At 35.1% G+C, this 14,612-nt stretch overlaps 1 protein-coding gene across 5 annotated transcripts in view; it reads right to left on the reverse strand.

Annotated features, from left to right (window-relative positions):
* NAALADL2 (N-acetylated alpha-linked acidic dipeptidase like 2) overlaps positions 1-14,612 on the reverse strand; it is a 1,358,868-nt gene that overhangs the window by 471,634 nt on the left and 872,622 nt on the right. For all 5 annotated transcript variants that reach the window (XM_032340827.1, XM_032340857.1, XM_032340836.1 and 2 more), the window contains one exon: positions 4,104-4,254. In XM_032340827.1, coding sequence (XP_032196718.1) covers positions 4,104-4,254 — 151 coding nt within the window. The remainder of the gene's footprint in view (positions 1-4,103; positions 4,255-14,612) is intronic.

The following is a 14,612-nucleotide window of genomic DNA, read 5'->3' on the forward strand; positions in this document are numbered from 1 at the left end:
ATCCTGATATCTTAAGCAGAATTTCTGTTGTTCTAAGTAGTAGAATATGTATGAAAGAACAAACAGAGCATTTAAGGAGAAAAACCATGTATTTTATAAACAAATCCATCAGAGGTACATGCTGATACACACTTTTTTGTTTTGTTTTAATTACGTTAATTAAAGCAGGGTATGGCCTAGGGTCAGAATCATCAAAGACAAGTAGTCATGTTAAAGGAACAAGTTATTCACTCAATCAATATTTACTGAGAGCTAATGGAGTACAAAAATTGGATCCAGGCTCCAGAACGCAAACATTCCTCAGTCCTGATTAACATGGAGGTGGAGAAAATAAAAGGCAGCAATATAAGATGTTTAAAGAACAGTAACATGAGGTCACAAAGTTTGGGTCAGGAGTCCTAGCCACCCAACTATGATTTGGAAAAGAAGCATAAAGTTTCTAGCTCAGCAGGTCTCAAAATTCATTTGCATCAGAACCATATGGAGAGTTTGTTAGAATACAGATGTTTGGGCCCCTCCCTCAGAATTCCTATCTAAGTCTGGGGCAAAGTTTGAGATATTGCATTTCTTTACAATCTTGTAAAATCTGTATCTATATCTATACATATCGACATATTTATTATATTAGTATAATTCTTTTTAAGGTAAATAAAATAAGACTCAGGGTGATTAATATGCCAAGGGAATCTAGAGTCTTAATTTTATTAAAAGAATGAGAAGACATCATTTTCCTGATATAGGAGGAAAGGATTTTTAAAAACTTCTTTTATCCTTTGCTCTGATTCTATAATAACCAAGAATTTTTCAGATATGCAATGAGATGTACTGAGCAAAACGATCTTATAGGAAGTTCCTGTGTCTTATTTCAACAATCCATTTGGATCTTATGTTGCAGAAGAGTGCCTTAGCATTCTTATTTTAAAAAAACACCTACTTGAATCAATTCAGAAATTGTGGTATACTTTCCAACAATAAATTGTTACATGGAACAGTGAATAAACATCAAAGACATTATTCTAAGCAAAAGAACCTGCACCTAACATAATACATACTCCATGATAAAAGTGAGACCGGTGTGGAGCAAGGGCTGGTGATGGGGAATGATTGAAATTTCCGATGTGATAAAAATGTACTATAGCTAAATAGGCACGGAGATTATATGGGTATGTCCTTTTGTTGGTTAAGATGTCTGCATTTCAATTTATGTGAATTTTTTCTGTAAAAATACAAGTGGTGTTGTGGGGTGTGAGGAGATGTACAGACAACAGAAAAATAGCAGAATGTAGATAGTTGACAAAGCAAGGTGAGGCATATGGAAAGTTCGTTATGCTCTTCTGTTTATTATGTATATATTAAAAACAAACATATAAAACCACCTATTTGTATTTTTATTATTCAATACCCTTCTTTAGGACTTCATTATCCTTAGACTAGTTAATAAAACAGAGTTCCTAATATTAGAAAAAGAGGTAGTTTTTTATTAGTTCCACTAATAATGATTTACCTAACAGTATTTAGGGTATTAAGTCAGATGCTGCTATTCACTTTGATTAACTTATTTTTAGTAGTTTTTATTTACAATGCACAACCTGCCTTCTCCTCCTCCTTCCCTGCCCACAAAATTGAGGATGGTTTTGTTATTTTTAAAAATGTGAATAAAACCATAAGACACAGAGATCTTAAGATAATTGCAAGAGGAAGGGATAAATAAATCAGGAGCCAATGGTATAAGTCATTATGGTTAATCAGAGCTTCTTAGCAACCAAGGCAGAGAGAGAGAGGGAGAGAATTGAAGAAATCTGAATAAAGTCTATAACTGGTTAACAGCACCACATCAATGTTAATTTTATGGCTTTGACAACTGAATAATATTATATAAAATGTTAGTATGAGAGAAGTCTGGAATAAAGTCACACAGATTCTCTAAATAATCTATTTGAAAATTTTTATGAGTTGAAATTATTTCAAAGAAAAGGGAAGGGAATGGAAGAAAAGAAAAGGGGCAAATAGGAAAGGGAAGAGAAGGGAGGAGAGGGAAGAAAGGGAAAGGAAAAAGAAAAGAAAAAAGAAAAGGAAAGAAATAAGACATGAAGAAAAAAGAAAAATAAAAGAAAAAAGAAAAATGAGAAAAATGAAACAAACGGAACAAAAGAAATGAAAAGAAATAAAAAGAGAAGAGAAAAAAATTCTGAGATTGCTTGAGACTCTGGCTAACATTTTGCTAGATATAATGGAATTCTACAATTATGAAATGATCTGAGTCCAAAAAAATATTAAGAGCAAATGTTGCCAACTGGTCAATTCACCACCTTGAACAGGGTATTCATAAAGTAGCTTTTGATAGCCTTGCCGTCCATTGATTTGTCACTAAAACGTTAGCTGTCATATGCTGATTTGCAACTGCCCCTCAGAACAATGTGTTACTTAAAATATAACCCCCAGGAAATTTTACTAGTTACCAAGCACATTTAGATACAGCCTTAAGAAAAACAGATACTGCAACAGGCCTCTGGGGGAGAGGACGATATACAGCCTTGAAGCGGAGCAGCTGGGAACCCCCAGCCCGCTCAGGGCTGAACGCTGCCTGCTCCATTTTTCCGTTATCTCCCCTTTCCCCACCAGAGAGCACTTGTGGCTACTTAGATAAGTCCTTTGAATGTGCTTGTTCAACTGTGAACTTTATACTACTTGTACAGACATATTCTGCCCTCCTTCTTGTTTATCTACATGGCATATGACTAACGTTTGACCTTCATCGACTCTTCCGCTGTTACTGTTTCTATCTAATAAAAGCGAGACTGTGGAGTTGCTTGGGGCAGCAATCTTTTGGACTGTTGTCCCCTACTCCCAATCTCTTGCAGCTGACTTTTTTGTGCCTAATTCTTCTCCCGTTCGCCGACTGGAAGCGGCACAGACGCTTGAAGCTGAGGTGTTATTACCCAGGGAGGTTAGAGCTGACATTTTTGGTGATGTAGATGGACATTTCCTAATTTTAATTTCAAAATTCTAATAATGAGACAATAGACTGTAAAAAATATCTATCAATAAGGTCTCAAGGGAAATTCTTAAATGGATTATTAGCAATGTACTTTAGAGGATAAAGCTGTAATCAGTAGACCTAACAAAATTTATAAATTATAACTCATATTTGATTCAATTTACTTCATTGTTGGAAAGTTAATGATTAATCAGTAAAGTTAATATACATAGAGAGAGAACAAGTGGACTTGAACAAGATAATTAGAAACTCTTTCATGATATTTTGTAGAAAACAGGGAAAAATTTTGGCAGAACACATGAATAATTACATGATTTTTGTTGTTGTTGTTGTTAGTTTAATTACTGACTGTAGTGTCATGGTTAATGGGTTACTCTCACGCTGGAAGAAGGTTCACAGAGCTTATTCCACAGCCAAGACTATATTAATGGACCACTTGTCAATGATACATTGGACAGAAATTCAATGATGCAGGCAGCACCTGCCAAATTCAGTTGTCTTCTGTCTGCCACATGACCCCCCAATAACATGAACACAACTTACTGAGAAAGAGAAGGATGTTTGATGCAAAGATGGCCATTTTCTATGCTGCCAGTGATTAAGATCCCTTCCCTTAGGGAGCCAGACAAGTTGATCATATTAACTCCATTCTTTTTCAGCATCATTTCCTACTGCTTAAGTCACCTAACCAGACCATGTGTACCCCTAGACTCTCTGCTTTAAATAATTACAGACACCCTAAAGCAGCAGGTATTTCAACCTTCTAGGTATTTGTATATATTTTCCACCTATATGGAGTGCCTATCCCACCTGGTATTAATTAAACTTTCAGTCAATCAATAATAACATATAAAATATGAAAATACGCTTATGCAGACAAAAATAACTTATCCAGACAAAAATCCATTACAGACTGTTACAGACTTAAAAAAAAGTTTTGTTGCAATAGAGGGATAGTCTATAACTTGAGCAGATAAAAATCATTTTTTGAATATGGAGTGGTAAGAATTCTTCAACTTTGCTATCCCTTGACTAATCCAGCATGTACTTACAAATTATAACATGTAGTGTTTAAAAGAATGGGAAAGATTAACCGCACACTTACCCACACTTGGATAACCAGGCGTTGAAGGGTCCCCTCCTGGGTTCAGTGACACCATGAAGGTATCATGGCTAAGATTTGCAGTCTTTGGTAAATCACAAGGGTCAATATATAGAAGAACACCACCAAATCCAGCCTTTTCTAATAAGGAAAGCTAAAAGAGAAGAGAAAACTATTAGTTTAATAGTTTTTAATAGCTTAATAGTTTAAATATTAACTTAATATTAAAAATATCATCATATACATTGAAAGTACTGCCATTTCATAACTAAGTCACTCCCCCCTCAAAATTAAAATAAAATGAAATAAAATAAGATAACTTTCTTTTCTGGGTTTTTCTTTTGAAATGATTAGGCATTTCAGATTTCCCAATTATCAAGCCCAGTCACAGAGTTATTCCACTGGCTCTTCCTTTTTTTCCTCTGTCTCAACATTATTGTAGCAGCATTCCTATAATGTCTGTGTTTGATTTTAGTTGTCTGCACATGGAATTTCTCCCTCCCTCATTTTTAGTTGTCTAAGTAGATCTGGAGTCTCACTTTCTTTTTTTTTTTTTTTTTTTTTTTTTTTTAAAGATTTTATTTATTTATTTGACAGAGAGAAATCACAAGTAGTCAGAGAGGCAGGCATAGAGAGAGAGAGAGGGAAGCAGGCTCCCTGCTGAGCAGAGAGCCCAATGCGGGACTCGATCCCAGGACCCTGAGATCATGACCTGAGCCGAAGGCAGCGGCTTAACCCACTGAGCCACCCAGGCGCCCTGGAGTCTCACTTTCATGAGATTAACAAAGGATCTACAAAAGACAAAATTCTGCTGTAAAAGAATTTTTCGGGCTGCTATAATGTCTTTCCCTTAAAGCAGAAGTCACCTATAATATTCTGAGATTATTTCCTAGAGGGCTCAGTCTGTCATCCTTGTTGCTAATATGTTGAAATACTTTCACACCGGTTGGCAAATAGCCGCTGTCCTGAACCCTCCCGAAGGCCCCCCTGTCCTAGACACTCTGGTCCGTGCCCAGGATATTCCAGTCCTACCTCTCAGATATAGCAGCTGAGGGGTGAAAAGAACCCAGGGGCCTCCTTCTGAATGGTCAGTTCCGGCTCTGTCTTTGTCATGAAAGATTTTTGAGAACAGTTCCTGATTACTTCACTTGAGACATATCTAACGCAGATGCCTTTCTGTTCTTCAGTATGTACACAATATATAAGTATGATGGGGCAGATGAACTTGCCATTTCATGTTGTTTCTGTTTTAACTTGGTAAATTAATTGTTGGGGTAAAGTGCTTATATAGCTGAGTGTGACTTACCTGATGTGATAAACAATGATCATAATTTGGTAAACCATGTGTTTCCAATGAGAGAGGAAAAGCCCTTAGGCGACCTGGGGGAGGGCAATAATGGAGACTCTGACTAGGAATCACACTAAGTGTAGGCAGTTGCTGTCCCTTGTGTGACTGTAGTTAACACCTATACTTCACTTCCCAGTAACTGCCTTACTTATTAAGTTTTACACTGGCGTAAGCAAGGCAGCAGCTGTGGGCCTAGCTGAGCCCCTCCATGAGGAGAGAACCATACTTATCTTCTCTACAGTGTGCATTTGCTCTTAACAGGCACATAGTAGTCATTCACCAGTATTGTTAAATGAAGGAACAAATGAGAAAGATGCTGGTTTGGCACAGCACCTACTCTTTAAAAAAACACAGAAAGAGAATTCTGAGAAAATACTTAGGATGCACTTTTTGTTTTTGTTTTAAAGATTTATTTATCTATCTATTTATTTATTTATTTGAGAGAGAGTGAGAGACAGTGCATGTGGTACAGAGGGGCAAAAGGAGAGAGAGAGTATCTCCGGCAGACTCCCTTCTGAGTGCCAAGCCTGATGTAGGGCTCCATCCCAAGACCTCAGAGCATGACCCGAGCTGAAATCAACAGCAAGATGCTCAACCCACTGAGCCACCCAGGTGCCCTGGGATGCAGTTCTATTGGAAAAATATAGCATATAATTGTACATATAATACGGTTTTTACATAAGAGAAGTAATATGCAGAATAGTAAAAAAAATATACTTGATGTAAGTACATCACATTAAAGGTGTTTTTTCAACTCTTTTAAAAATATTCTGTACTTTCCAATTTTTGAGTAATGGACAAGGATGTATTATCTAATTAATATGTTATATTAAATAAGGTCTATTTAATTATTAATCAGAAAAAAAAAACCTTGTGAGCCTAAGCAAAGAACAACTGACTCCTGTTGAATTAGGATTTTCTCATCAGTGTTTTAATGAAAAGGGAGGAGGATTTAGGGAGAGGGGAAGAATGAGAAAAGGAAAAAAGAACAAAAAATATGTCAATAAGAGGGCCACATTTAAGACTGACTCTCTAAAAGCTCACACTGAAGTCCTTAGGGAGGGCTTTTATTGTTTAGATGCTGAAGTTACTACTTTTATAAAGAATGACCAACGGAATGATTTCGAATGTTCTGCTTACTATAGAAGAATAAATCAAGAAAAATATGAACAATTCTTGAAAGGAGGTTTTAAATATTAAAATTACTTTTTAGGGGCGCCTGGGTGGCTCAGTTGGTTAAAGCCTCTGCCTTCGGCTCAGGTCATGATCTCGGGGTCCTGGGATCGAGCCCCACATCGGGCTCTCTGCTCAGCGGGGAGCCTGCTTCCTCCTTGTTCTCTCTGCCTGCCTCTCTGCCTACTTGTGATCTTTGTCTGTCAAATAAATAAATAAAATCTTTAAAAAAAAATTACTTTTTAAAAATATTAAAGTGACTTGTGATCATTAGAGAAAAAAGATACAGCCAAAATAATAATAATAATAGCAATAGTCCTAGTAACCTATCTGTCAAGAAATAGCAAATGTTAATATGTTGGAGTCTTTAAACCCTTTTATTAGGGCTTAGACACATATGCACATATACTTACAAAATAATTTTGTAATCTATTTTTTCTATTTTACCACAAATTTTGCAATCTATTTTTTCCACTTAAAAGCACATACTAAGTATCTGTCCATGTTGATAAGTACACTTCTGTACAACATTAATAGCTGTAGACGATACATACGTGAATGTTATAAATAATATAATAATAAAATATAGGAAGGCTGAAGTCATGCCATTTGCAATGATGTAGATGGAGCTAGAGGGTATTACGCCAAGAGAAATAATTAGGCAGAGAAAGACAAATACCATACGATTTCACTCATATGTGGAATTTAGAAACAAAACAGCTGAATACATCAGAAGGAAAAAAGCAGAGAGAGAGGGAAGCAAACCATAAGAGACTCAAATATAGAGAACAAACTGCGGGCTGAGGGAGGGCGGTGGGCGCCCGATGGGCTAGATGGTGAAGGAGATCAAGGAGGGCGCTTAATTGTGACCAACACTGGGTACTGCAGATAAGTGACGAATCACTAGACGCTACTCCTGAGACCGATATTACACTACATGCTAACTAGAATTTACATAAAAATCTGAAACAAAAAAATATATAGAAAGGCTACCAAATGTTATTTGACCAATCCTTGGCTGTTGGTTTTATAAATTTTGAATTTTTTGTATCATACTTCAAAAAACTTCTTTATAGTTAAATGATGGCACAAAATGTATTTTTTCATGAAGTGTATTTCCACAGGTAGAATTTCTAGGTGAAAGTATTGCTACTTCTATGATTTTTGACAAACTATTTTCCCTCCAGAAAAACTATAACAAGTTACATTCTTACCATTCGTATATCTGACTACTTGTTTCCTCGATCACCAGCATTGAATATTATTTTTTAAGAAATATTTGCCAATCTAGCTAAAAATTATTTGTCCATTTTTTAAATATACAGGTGAAGTTAAATTTATTTTTGTTTGTAATTTTGGCCCCTTGTATTTTTTTTTTTTTTTTTGAGAATTACCTGCTAGTGAAAATTTTTATTATTTCTGGGGTAATCATTCACAACTATATATTGAGCATCACTTCTGTGCAGGTAATACGCTGGCATTGGCATATGGAGTTAAGTAGGACAAAGTCTCTGTTATGCTCTCAGGAAGTTCATTTAACCAGTGGAATGATGAATAGTTTTCATCTTAAGTGTTAACCTCAATTAACTGACAATGAGTGGCTGCCTGGGGAAGTGTTTTGAGGCCAAGTTCAGGGTCAGTGAAAAGTGGAAAATGGTTCTATAAGAGATGTCTGCCATGGACACAAGAAAGCCAGTAATTAACTATTTGACTATTGAAAATTTAAGAAATCTCATGACTTAGAATTTATCATAATGAAAAATAAAATGCTACAGTTGCATATTTTAATTCTTCTATTATGTTTGGTAATATACTGTGATTCCTTTTATAATCAATACAGACCATGATATTTTTCTATACATGACAGCTTATAATGAGGCAAAGCAGTTTAATAGTATGGTATCTTCTGCCAGAGTTGATTAATTCCCTACAACCCTGAAGAGATAGCCCTATATGTGATTTTTATCCCCTCTTCTAATCCTCTGCCTGCAATGGTTGGACCTGAGGTATAAACTTCTCCAATTTTATCAAATCTAGTTCATGATGCTGTCCCTTGTTTGCTGCCATAGAGCCCTTAAATAAGTGGCTTAATTTGGTGACCTAATTTTAGAAATTATCTATTGCTGGATTTCCACTGAAGTTAGCAATTGAGGAAAATGCCTACATTAAATCAGATTTAAAAAAAAAAAAAGTTCCTCTGCTTTGTTAGCATTGCATTTTGAACACAGTGAGGTAGTGGTTGCCTCAAATACTCAAAGGAGCTACTATTCTGGTGAGATTATATTCTTCAAATGCATTCAAAGGCAAGTACATATAAAAAGGTTGAAGGTACCTGTCATCAGGTTGTCTGCTTTTGACTGTTCCTGGGAGCACAGGTGAAAATTGTTTGCCCCGCCCAGCACCTTTCATTCCTTTAGATTGTTTTAGCCCAGGATGATGATTATACTAGGGGTCCATTTCTTGAAAAGAGAGGGCAAATGTAAGGCTAAGATTTCCTAATACTACTTTGATTATCCTTTGCTTCTCTTTATCAAGTATATATATATAAAATGAGTTTGGGATTCTTTATCATGCTTTCCACCTTGTAAACTAAAACAGTGTTTGACATAATAGAGCCAGTTAGAAGTTGGAACAGAAACAAAAAAATGAGTCAAGCAAATGGTATTGAGCTTCAGTGTTATAAGGTCATGTACAGCAAGCCGCAGCCACTGGCTAGTATACTATACTGACCCATTAGGCTATACCGCCCCGCAAGTGCACCATTTCCTAATTTACACAAAGTGCCATAGGAGCATGTTTCCATGAAAATAGAAATCATTAAACCAGTGTCATAGCTTTGACTCTTTTATTCAGCTCTAAGATGACTAAGTGCTGAGGTAACATGAACCTTGCTTAAGTATTCGGGGGAGCTAAGATCCCAACACACCTGCGATGCCTGAGGTAGGTCCTGGACTAGAAACTGAGAAACGGTCAGTAGTCGTCCTGGAACACTTTCCTATTTCTATATGCAGAGTCAGTCAATTCCCTTCAAGCTAGGTCATGGCTCCACCATTTGAAGCAATTATAGTCCTTAAAGTAAAATCTTATTGTATTTTTTATCTCTAGGAATTCATAAGGATTTGATGGGTATTTTTAGTAGCCTAGGCTATGATCCGCTTGAAGACAGGAATGCTATTGCTTTATTTTATATCCCCAGTGCCTAGTATCGCACGTGGCACCAAATGATTTCTCTATTGTTGAGTTAATGAGTAAATTAGTGTATGTATCAATGAATGAATGAATACATAATGCATATAGGGACAAATGTATTATATGAATGTTATTCTGTTCTATATTTCACACCCACTGGCTTGGAAAACATGCAATACATTTTGTTTGTGGCATTTTGTATATATGTCTGTTGGAATATGAACATAAATATTAATCCAACCTGTTTCTGAACTTAAACACACATACTCTATTAAATGGGTTGCTTTCTCCTTAAACTTCTATAAAAATGCATAATTAAAACAGAATTTGTTTTGATTTTTGTTTTATTTCATTTTATGTTTTGTTATCTAAGAGTTAGAGATAAGGAGCAGTGGAGACTAAGGCACTGGGATTTGAACATGTGAGTTTGTCTTTTTGACAGGGTCATGCAGATAAAAGGTCTTTGGCTAACTTCAAGATGACTGACCCCATATTTCTTGCTATGAGCCATATTAATATATTTCTCCTTGTGTATAGTGTATACAGCTAGGTCTTAACAGTTGCCAGATAATTGCCTCTGAAATAAACGATACTAGAAATCCATGGGCAGGATATAACGGTCTTATTGAGCAGATCTAACAAAATTCAGAGTTCCCTAAAAACTACTCCTTCAGGGAATAAGTAGTCTGATACCTAAAAATGGTCCAACATGGGTTCATTCATATTCCCATTGCCTGAAGACTGGCAGCATTTGGGTGGCTGCATGATATTCATACATTCAGGAAAAAAAAAAATCATTCATAGGAGGTGAAAGCCAGGAATCATGAAAGAGAAAGGACCCTGTTCTGATATTTGTCATGTAACTTCTTCCCTATTGACTTCTATTCTTTTCAAACAAAATGTTTTCTCTATTCCAGAAGGAGGGTGCTGCTATGAAATAGACAATCCACTTCTCCAGTGTCTTCACCATGAATTCCACAGCTAGACTTTAATCCAACTACAGATGCTCCTAAGTTGTCAGTTCACCCTTTAGAACCCACTGAACACCAGCCTTGCTCTTTTTATTTTTCACTGGTTACAATGTGTGGAATCCCTCAACTATCACCTGATTTTAAGAACCAAAGTTAGAAGCTTGTGATTTTGGGGCACCTGGGTGGCTTAGTGTGTTAAGCCTCTGCCTTTGGCTCAGGTCATGATCTCAGGGTCCTGGGATGGAGCCTTGCATCCGGCTCTCTGCTCAGCAGAGAGCCTGCTTCTCTCTCTGCCTGCCTTTCTGCCTACTTGTGATTTCTTTCTCTCTCTGTCAGAAAAATAAATTTTAAAATCTTAAAAAAATATTTCTAAAATATTTTTTTAAAAAAAGAAGCTTGTGATTCTCTCTGTTTTTTTTTTTTAACTTCTTCAAAATATTGGCTGAGCACTAGAACCATTTCTCTGATCTCCATAGCTAGAAAAGCTCTCTGAGTCTTCATGTGGAAAACAAGAGTAAAGATAAAAAGAGGAAATATGTAAGAGGGACTTAATTTTACAAATACAATTAAGGTCTACTGTTATGGGCTGAATTTTGTTCCCCTAAGATTCACAAGTTTATGTCCTAACCTTCAGTACCTCAGAGTGTGAGTGTATTTAGAAATAGAGCCTTTAAAGAAGTAAATAAAGTTAAATGAGGTCAACCTGATGGACTCTAATCCAGTATGACTAGTGTCCTTAAGAAGAAGAGAGATAGACATCAGAAAGGTATGTACATAGAGAAAAGGGATATGAGGACTGAGCAAAAAGGAGGCGATTGACAGGCCAAGAAGGAAGACCTTAGGATAAACCAAACATGTCAATACCTTGATATTCAATTTTCAGTCCTTCAAACTGTAAGAAAGTAAATTCCTCTTGAAACTACCTAGTCTGTGGTATTTTGTTATGGCAGCTCTAGCGAACTCGCATATTCACATAAGGTGACAAACTTTATACAAAGAGTCTGGAAAATAACTGCGATCAGAATCTAAGTCTTCTGAGTCTTTTTGAAACTAAATTGTGAAGTACTAGTTGCACATCTACTGTGAGCCAGATACCGTCCCCAAAGTTATTAGTGGAATTTCATTCAGAATATCTGGTATGTCATTTCAATTCCACTATGTAGTTGTTGAAGTCGTGATTCAGAAAGGTTAAAAGGCTGATCCACAGTCAGAACAACTAAGTGGTAATTCTAGGGATCAAACTACAATTTTCCAATTTCAAGTTTGGCAATCTTTCTGCTAAAGCAGAGCTTTCCTTTCAGTTATACATCTATCCTTTACAAAGATAAATAGACTGGCTAAAGGGTGAATTTATAAAACACATCAGATTCTCTTGTTGTGATTTGCTTTCTGAGAGGACACCGGAATCAATACTGTGTGAATTATATGCCTGTTTATTTAGATTACTAAAAAGACCTGGATTTTTACAAAGTACTGTCAGGGGATTAATATGCATTATAACAGAAAGCGTTAAGGATTCATGGCTATGGTAACAGAAAAATAAAAATAAACTTAAAAAAAAACATGAACCTAATATTTCATATTCATTCATGAAATGAATATTTATTTATTTCATTTTTTCATATTCATGTAAACTACATGACTCTGGCATATATGAAAAATAAAAATATTGGACACATAATTCGTGATCATTCTTTAAGCAGATATTTTGACTTGAGGGCTTAAATTTTATGTGATTCTTCCTTTTTGAGATTGTTTTCCCTGTTTATAGGTTTGTTGTTTTGCCCTTTAATTATGTATTGTATTGTTAGTATACCATTAAAGAGATTTGTAAGATTCCTGTTTGCTTTGTTATGTTTCAGAAATAAACCCACTTTCCTTTGTTAAAGAAAAAAAAAAAAGACTATTATGGTGAGGAATATTCACTGTAATCAGACTGAGTGTATCCAAGACATAATCACAGCATTCTTTTTTGATTTCACCGAACACCTCTACTTAGATTTCAAATTGCTTTACTGAATGTATCCAAAGTTATTTAAATAATTCCAGTGAGATTAATAAGAAGCAATGACCTTCTGCTTTTGTGAGGAAAAAACTGGAAGCTATGCAGACAGTAAAGGTTGCTGTTGAAGTTCTAAAAAGAAACCTCAACTCTTATCATTACACTTCAAGAAGGAGGGAAGTAAAAAAAAAAAAAAAAAAAAGAAGGAGGGAAGGAAGGAAGAGCTACTTTGTAAGGTATCCTCATGTATAACATTTTTATTTCACTTTAACTAATGTCTCATTGTTGTCTGTGCAATTATTCTCATTTCATAAGTGAAGTAAATCATGAAATAAGTATGACCAGATCATGTCATGTAGTTAACAGCATATTCAGAGTAATTTATTTAGTTATGCTTTTCCTTTTAAACTATACAACTTCCAAATCATGAAAAAAGTAACTTTGCAAATTTCTTTCAATTTTTAAAATGCATATTGTTATTTTCTAACCTTTGTAATGTTTCCTGCATAGCAGAAGCCTAATCTTTAAAAAAAAATTAATTAAGGTATCATTTTTCCAACTGTAGCTTCAAAATACTGAAGAGAATGCTGTATTTTATTTCTACATTTCTAATCTTTCCTATCACTGATGGATCCACCTATGTTGCATGGGTCCAATATTCTAGGTTCCAGGGTGAGAATACAATGATAGAGTGGGGGTGAGCAAGTGTTAACCTAAACCATTTTATTTTCAGGGAGAGGGATTCAAGACTGGGGAAGGAAACACAGTGGCCTGGGGTCTTTTCCTCTATCAAGGAGATTCATGAATTGAATACACATTCATTTCTCTAACATGATTTCATTACTTATAGTCAATATTGAGGAGAAATATACAATTGTTATTAGTAAATAAGTTGCTGATATTAATAACTGCAGATACTTCTTTTCCACCTAGAGGCATGCTGTTGCTCTACCAAACAAATCATGTTCAAAAGGAACAAATAATAATTTTTCATGTATGCTTCTAACTTAAGAACAGATTTAACAAAAACCACAATGGGGAGAAACCCATGGATAAGAAATAAGAATTATATATCTCTAAAGATATCACAGAAATTTGTTATTGTTTAGGTTTATTGACATAAATAATTTTCTGATGTTTCGCTGCATTAAAGAATCAACATACAAAATTTCTATTTCTACTGTGTACAAAATTAGTTATTTAACAGAAATACTAAATAGAGCTCCTAATTTTATACACAAGAAGGAAAAAAACCTAGCTATATATTTGATATTCAATGTTTTCTAAATTTATAGTATTATGGATCCTCATATGAACATTAAAAAAAATAAAGTCATCTCTGTGGTGTTTTTAATTTTTTACCTGATATACACTATATATATGTAGATAGATAAGATACAGATATAGATATGAGGTATATATATATACCTCATATGTATATATATATACATATATATATATGTATATACATATATATGTATATATATATATAATCTTCTCCAAGCTGGGTGGATATGGAGAAAATATATGAGGAAAAATCGAATAAGTAACATAAAAGAGCATATTTGGAATTACTTTAAAAATTTCACCATAGAAATACTTCAAATCTTGGACTACTTTTAAGTGTTAGATAATGTTCTAAGTTGTTAGAAATACATCTGAGTTTATGGAGTTGTTTCGCTGTAGCTTGGCCTGCAAGTAACATGGCAGATGAAAACCCACTGAACTGAGAGTAAGAGGTCTTGAACTGGTCCAGCCATTCGGCAAGGAATGCTGGGCTTGCCACTGAAAAGCTATGCAGTTCAATTTTCTCATCCATAAAAAAAGAT

The sequence above is a fragment of the Mustela erminea genome, chromosome 1, assembly GCF_009829155.1.
Source record: "Mustela erminea isolate mMusErm1 chromosome 1, mMusErm1.Pri, whole genome shotgun sequence".
Classification (NCBI taxonomy): Eukaryota; Metazoa; Chordata; class Mammalia; order Carnivora; family Mustelidae; genus Mustela; species Mustela erminea.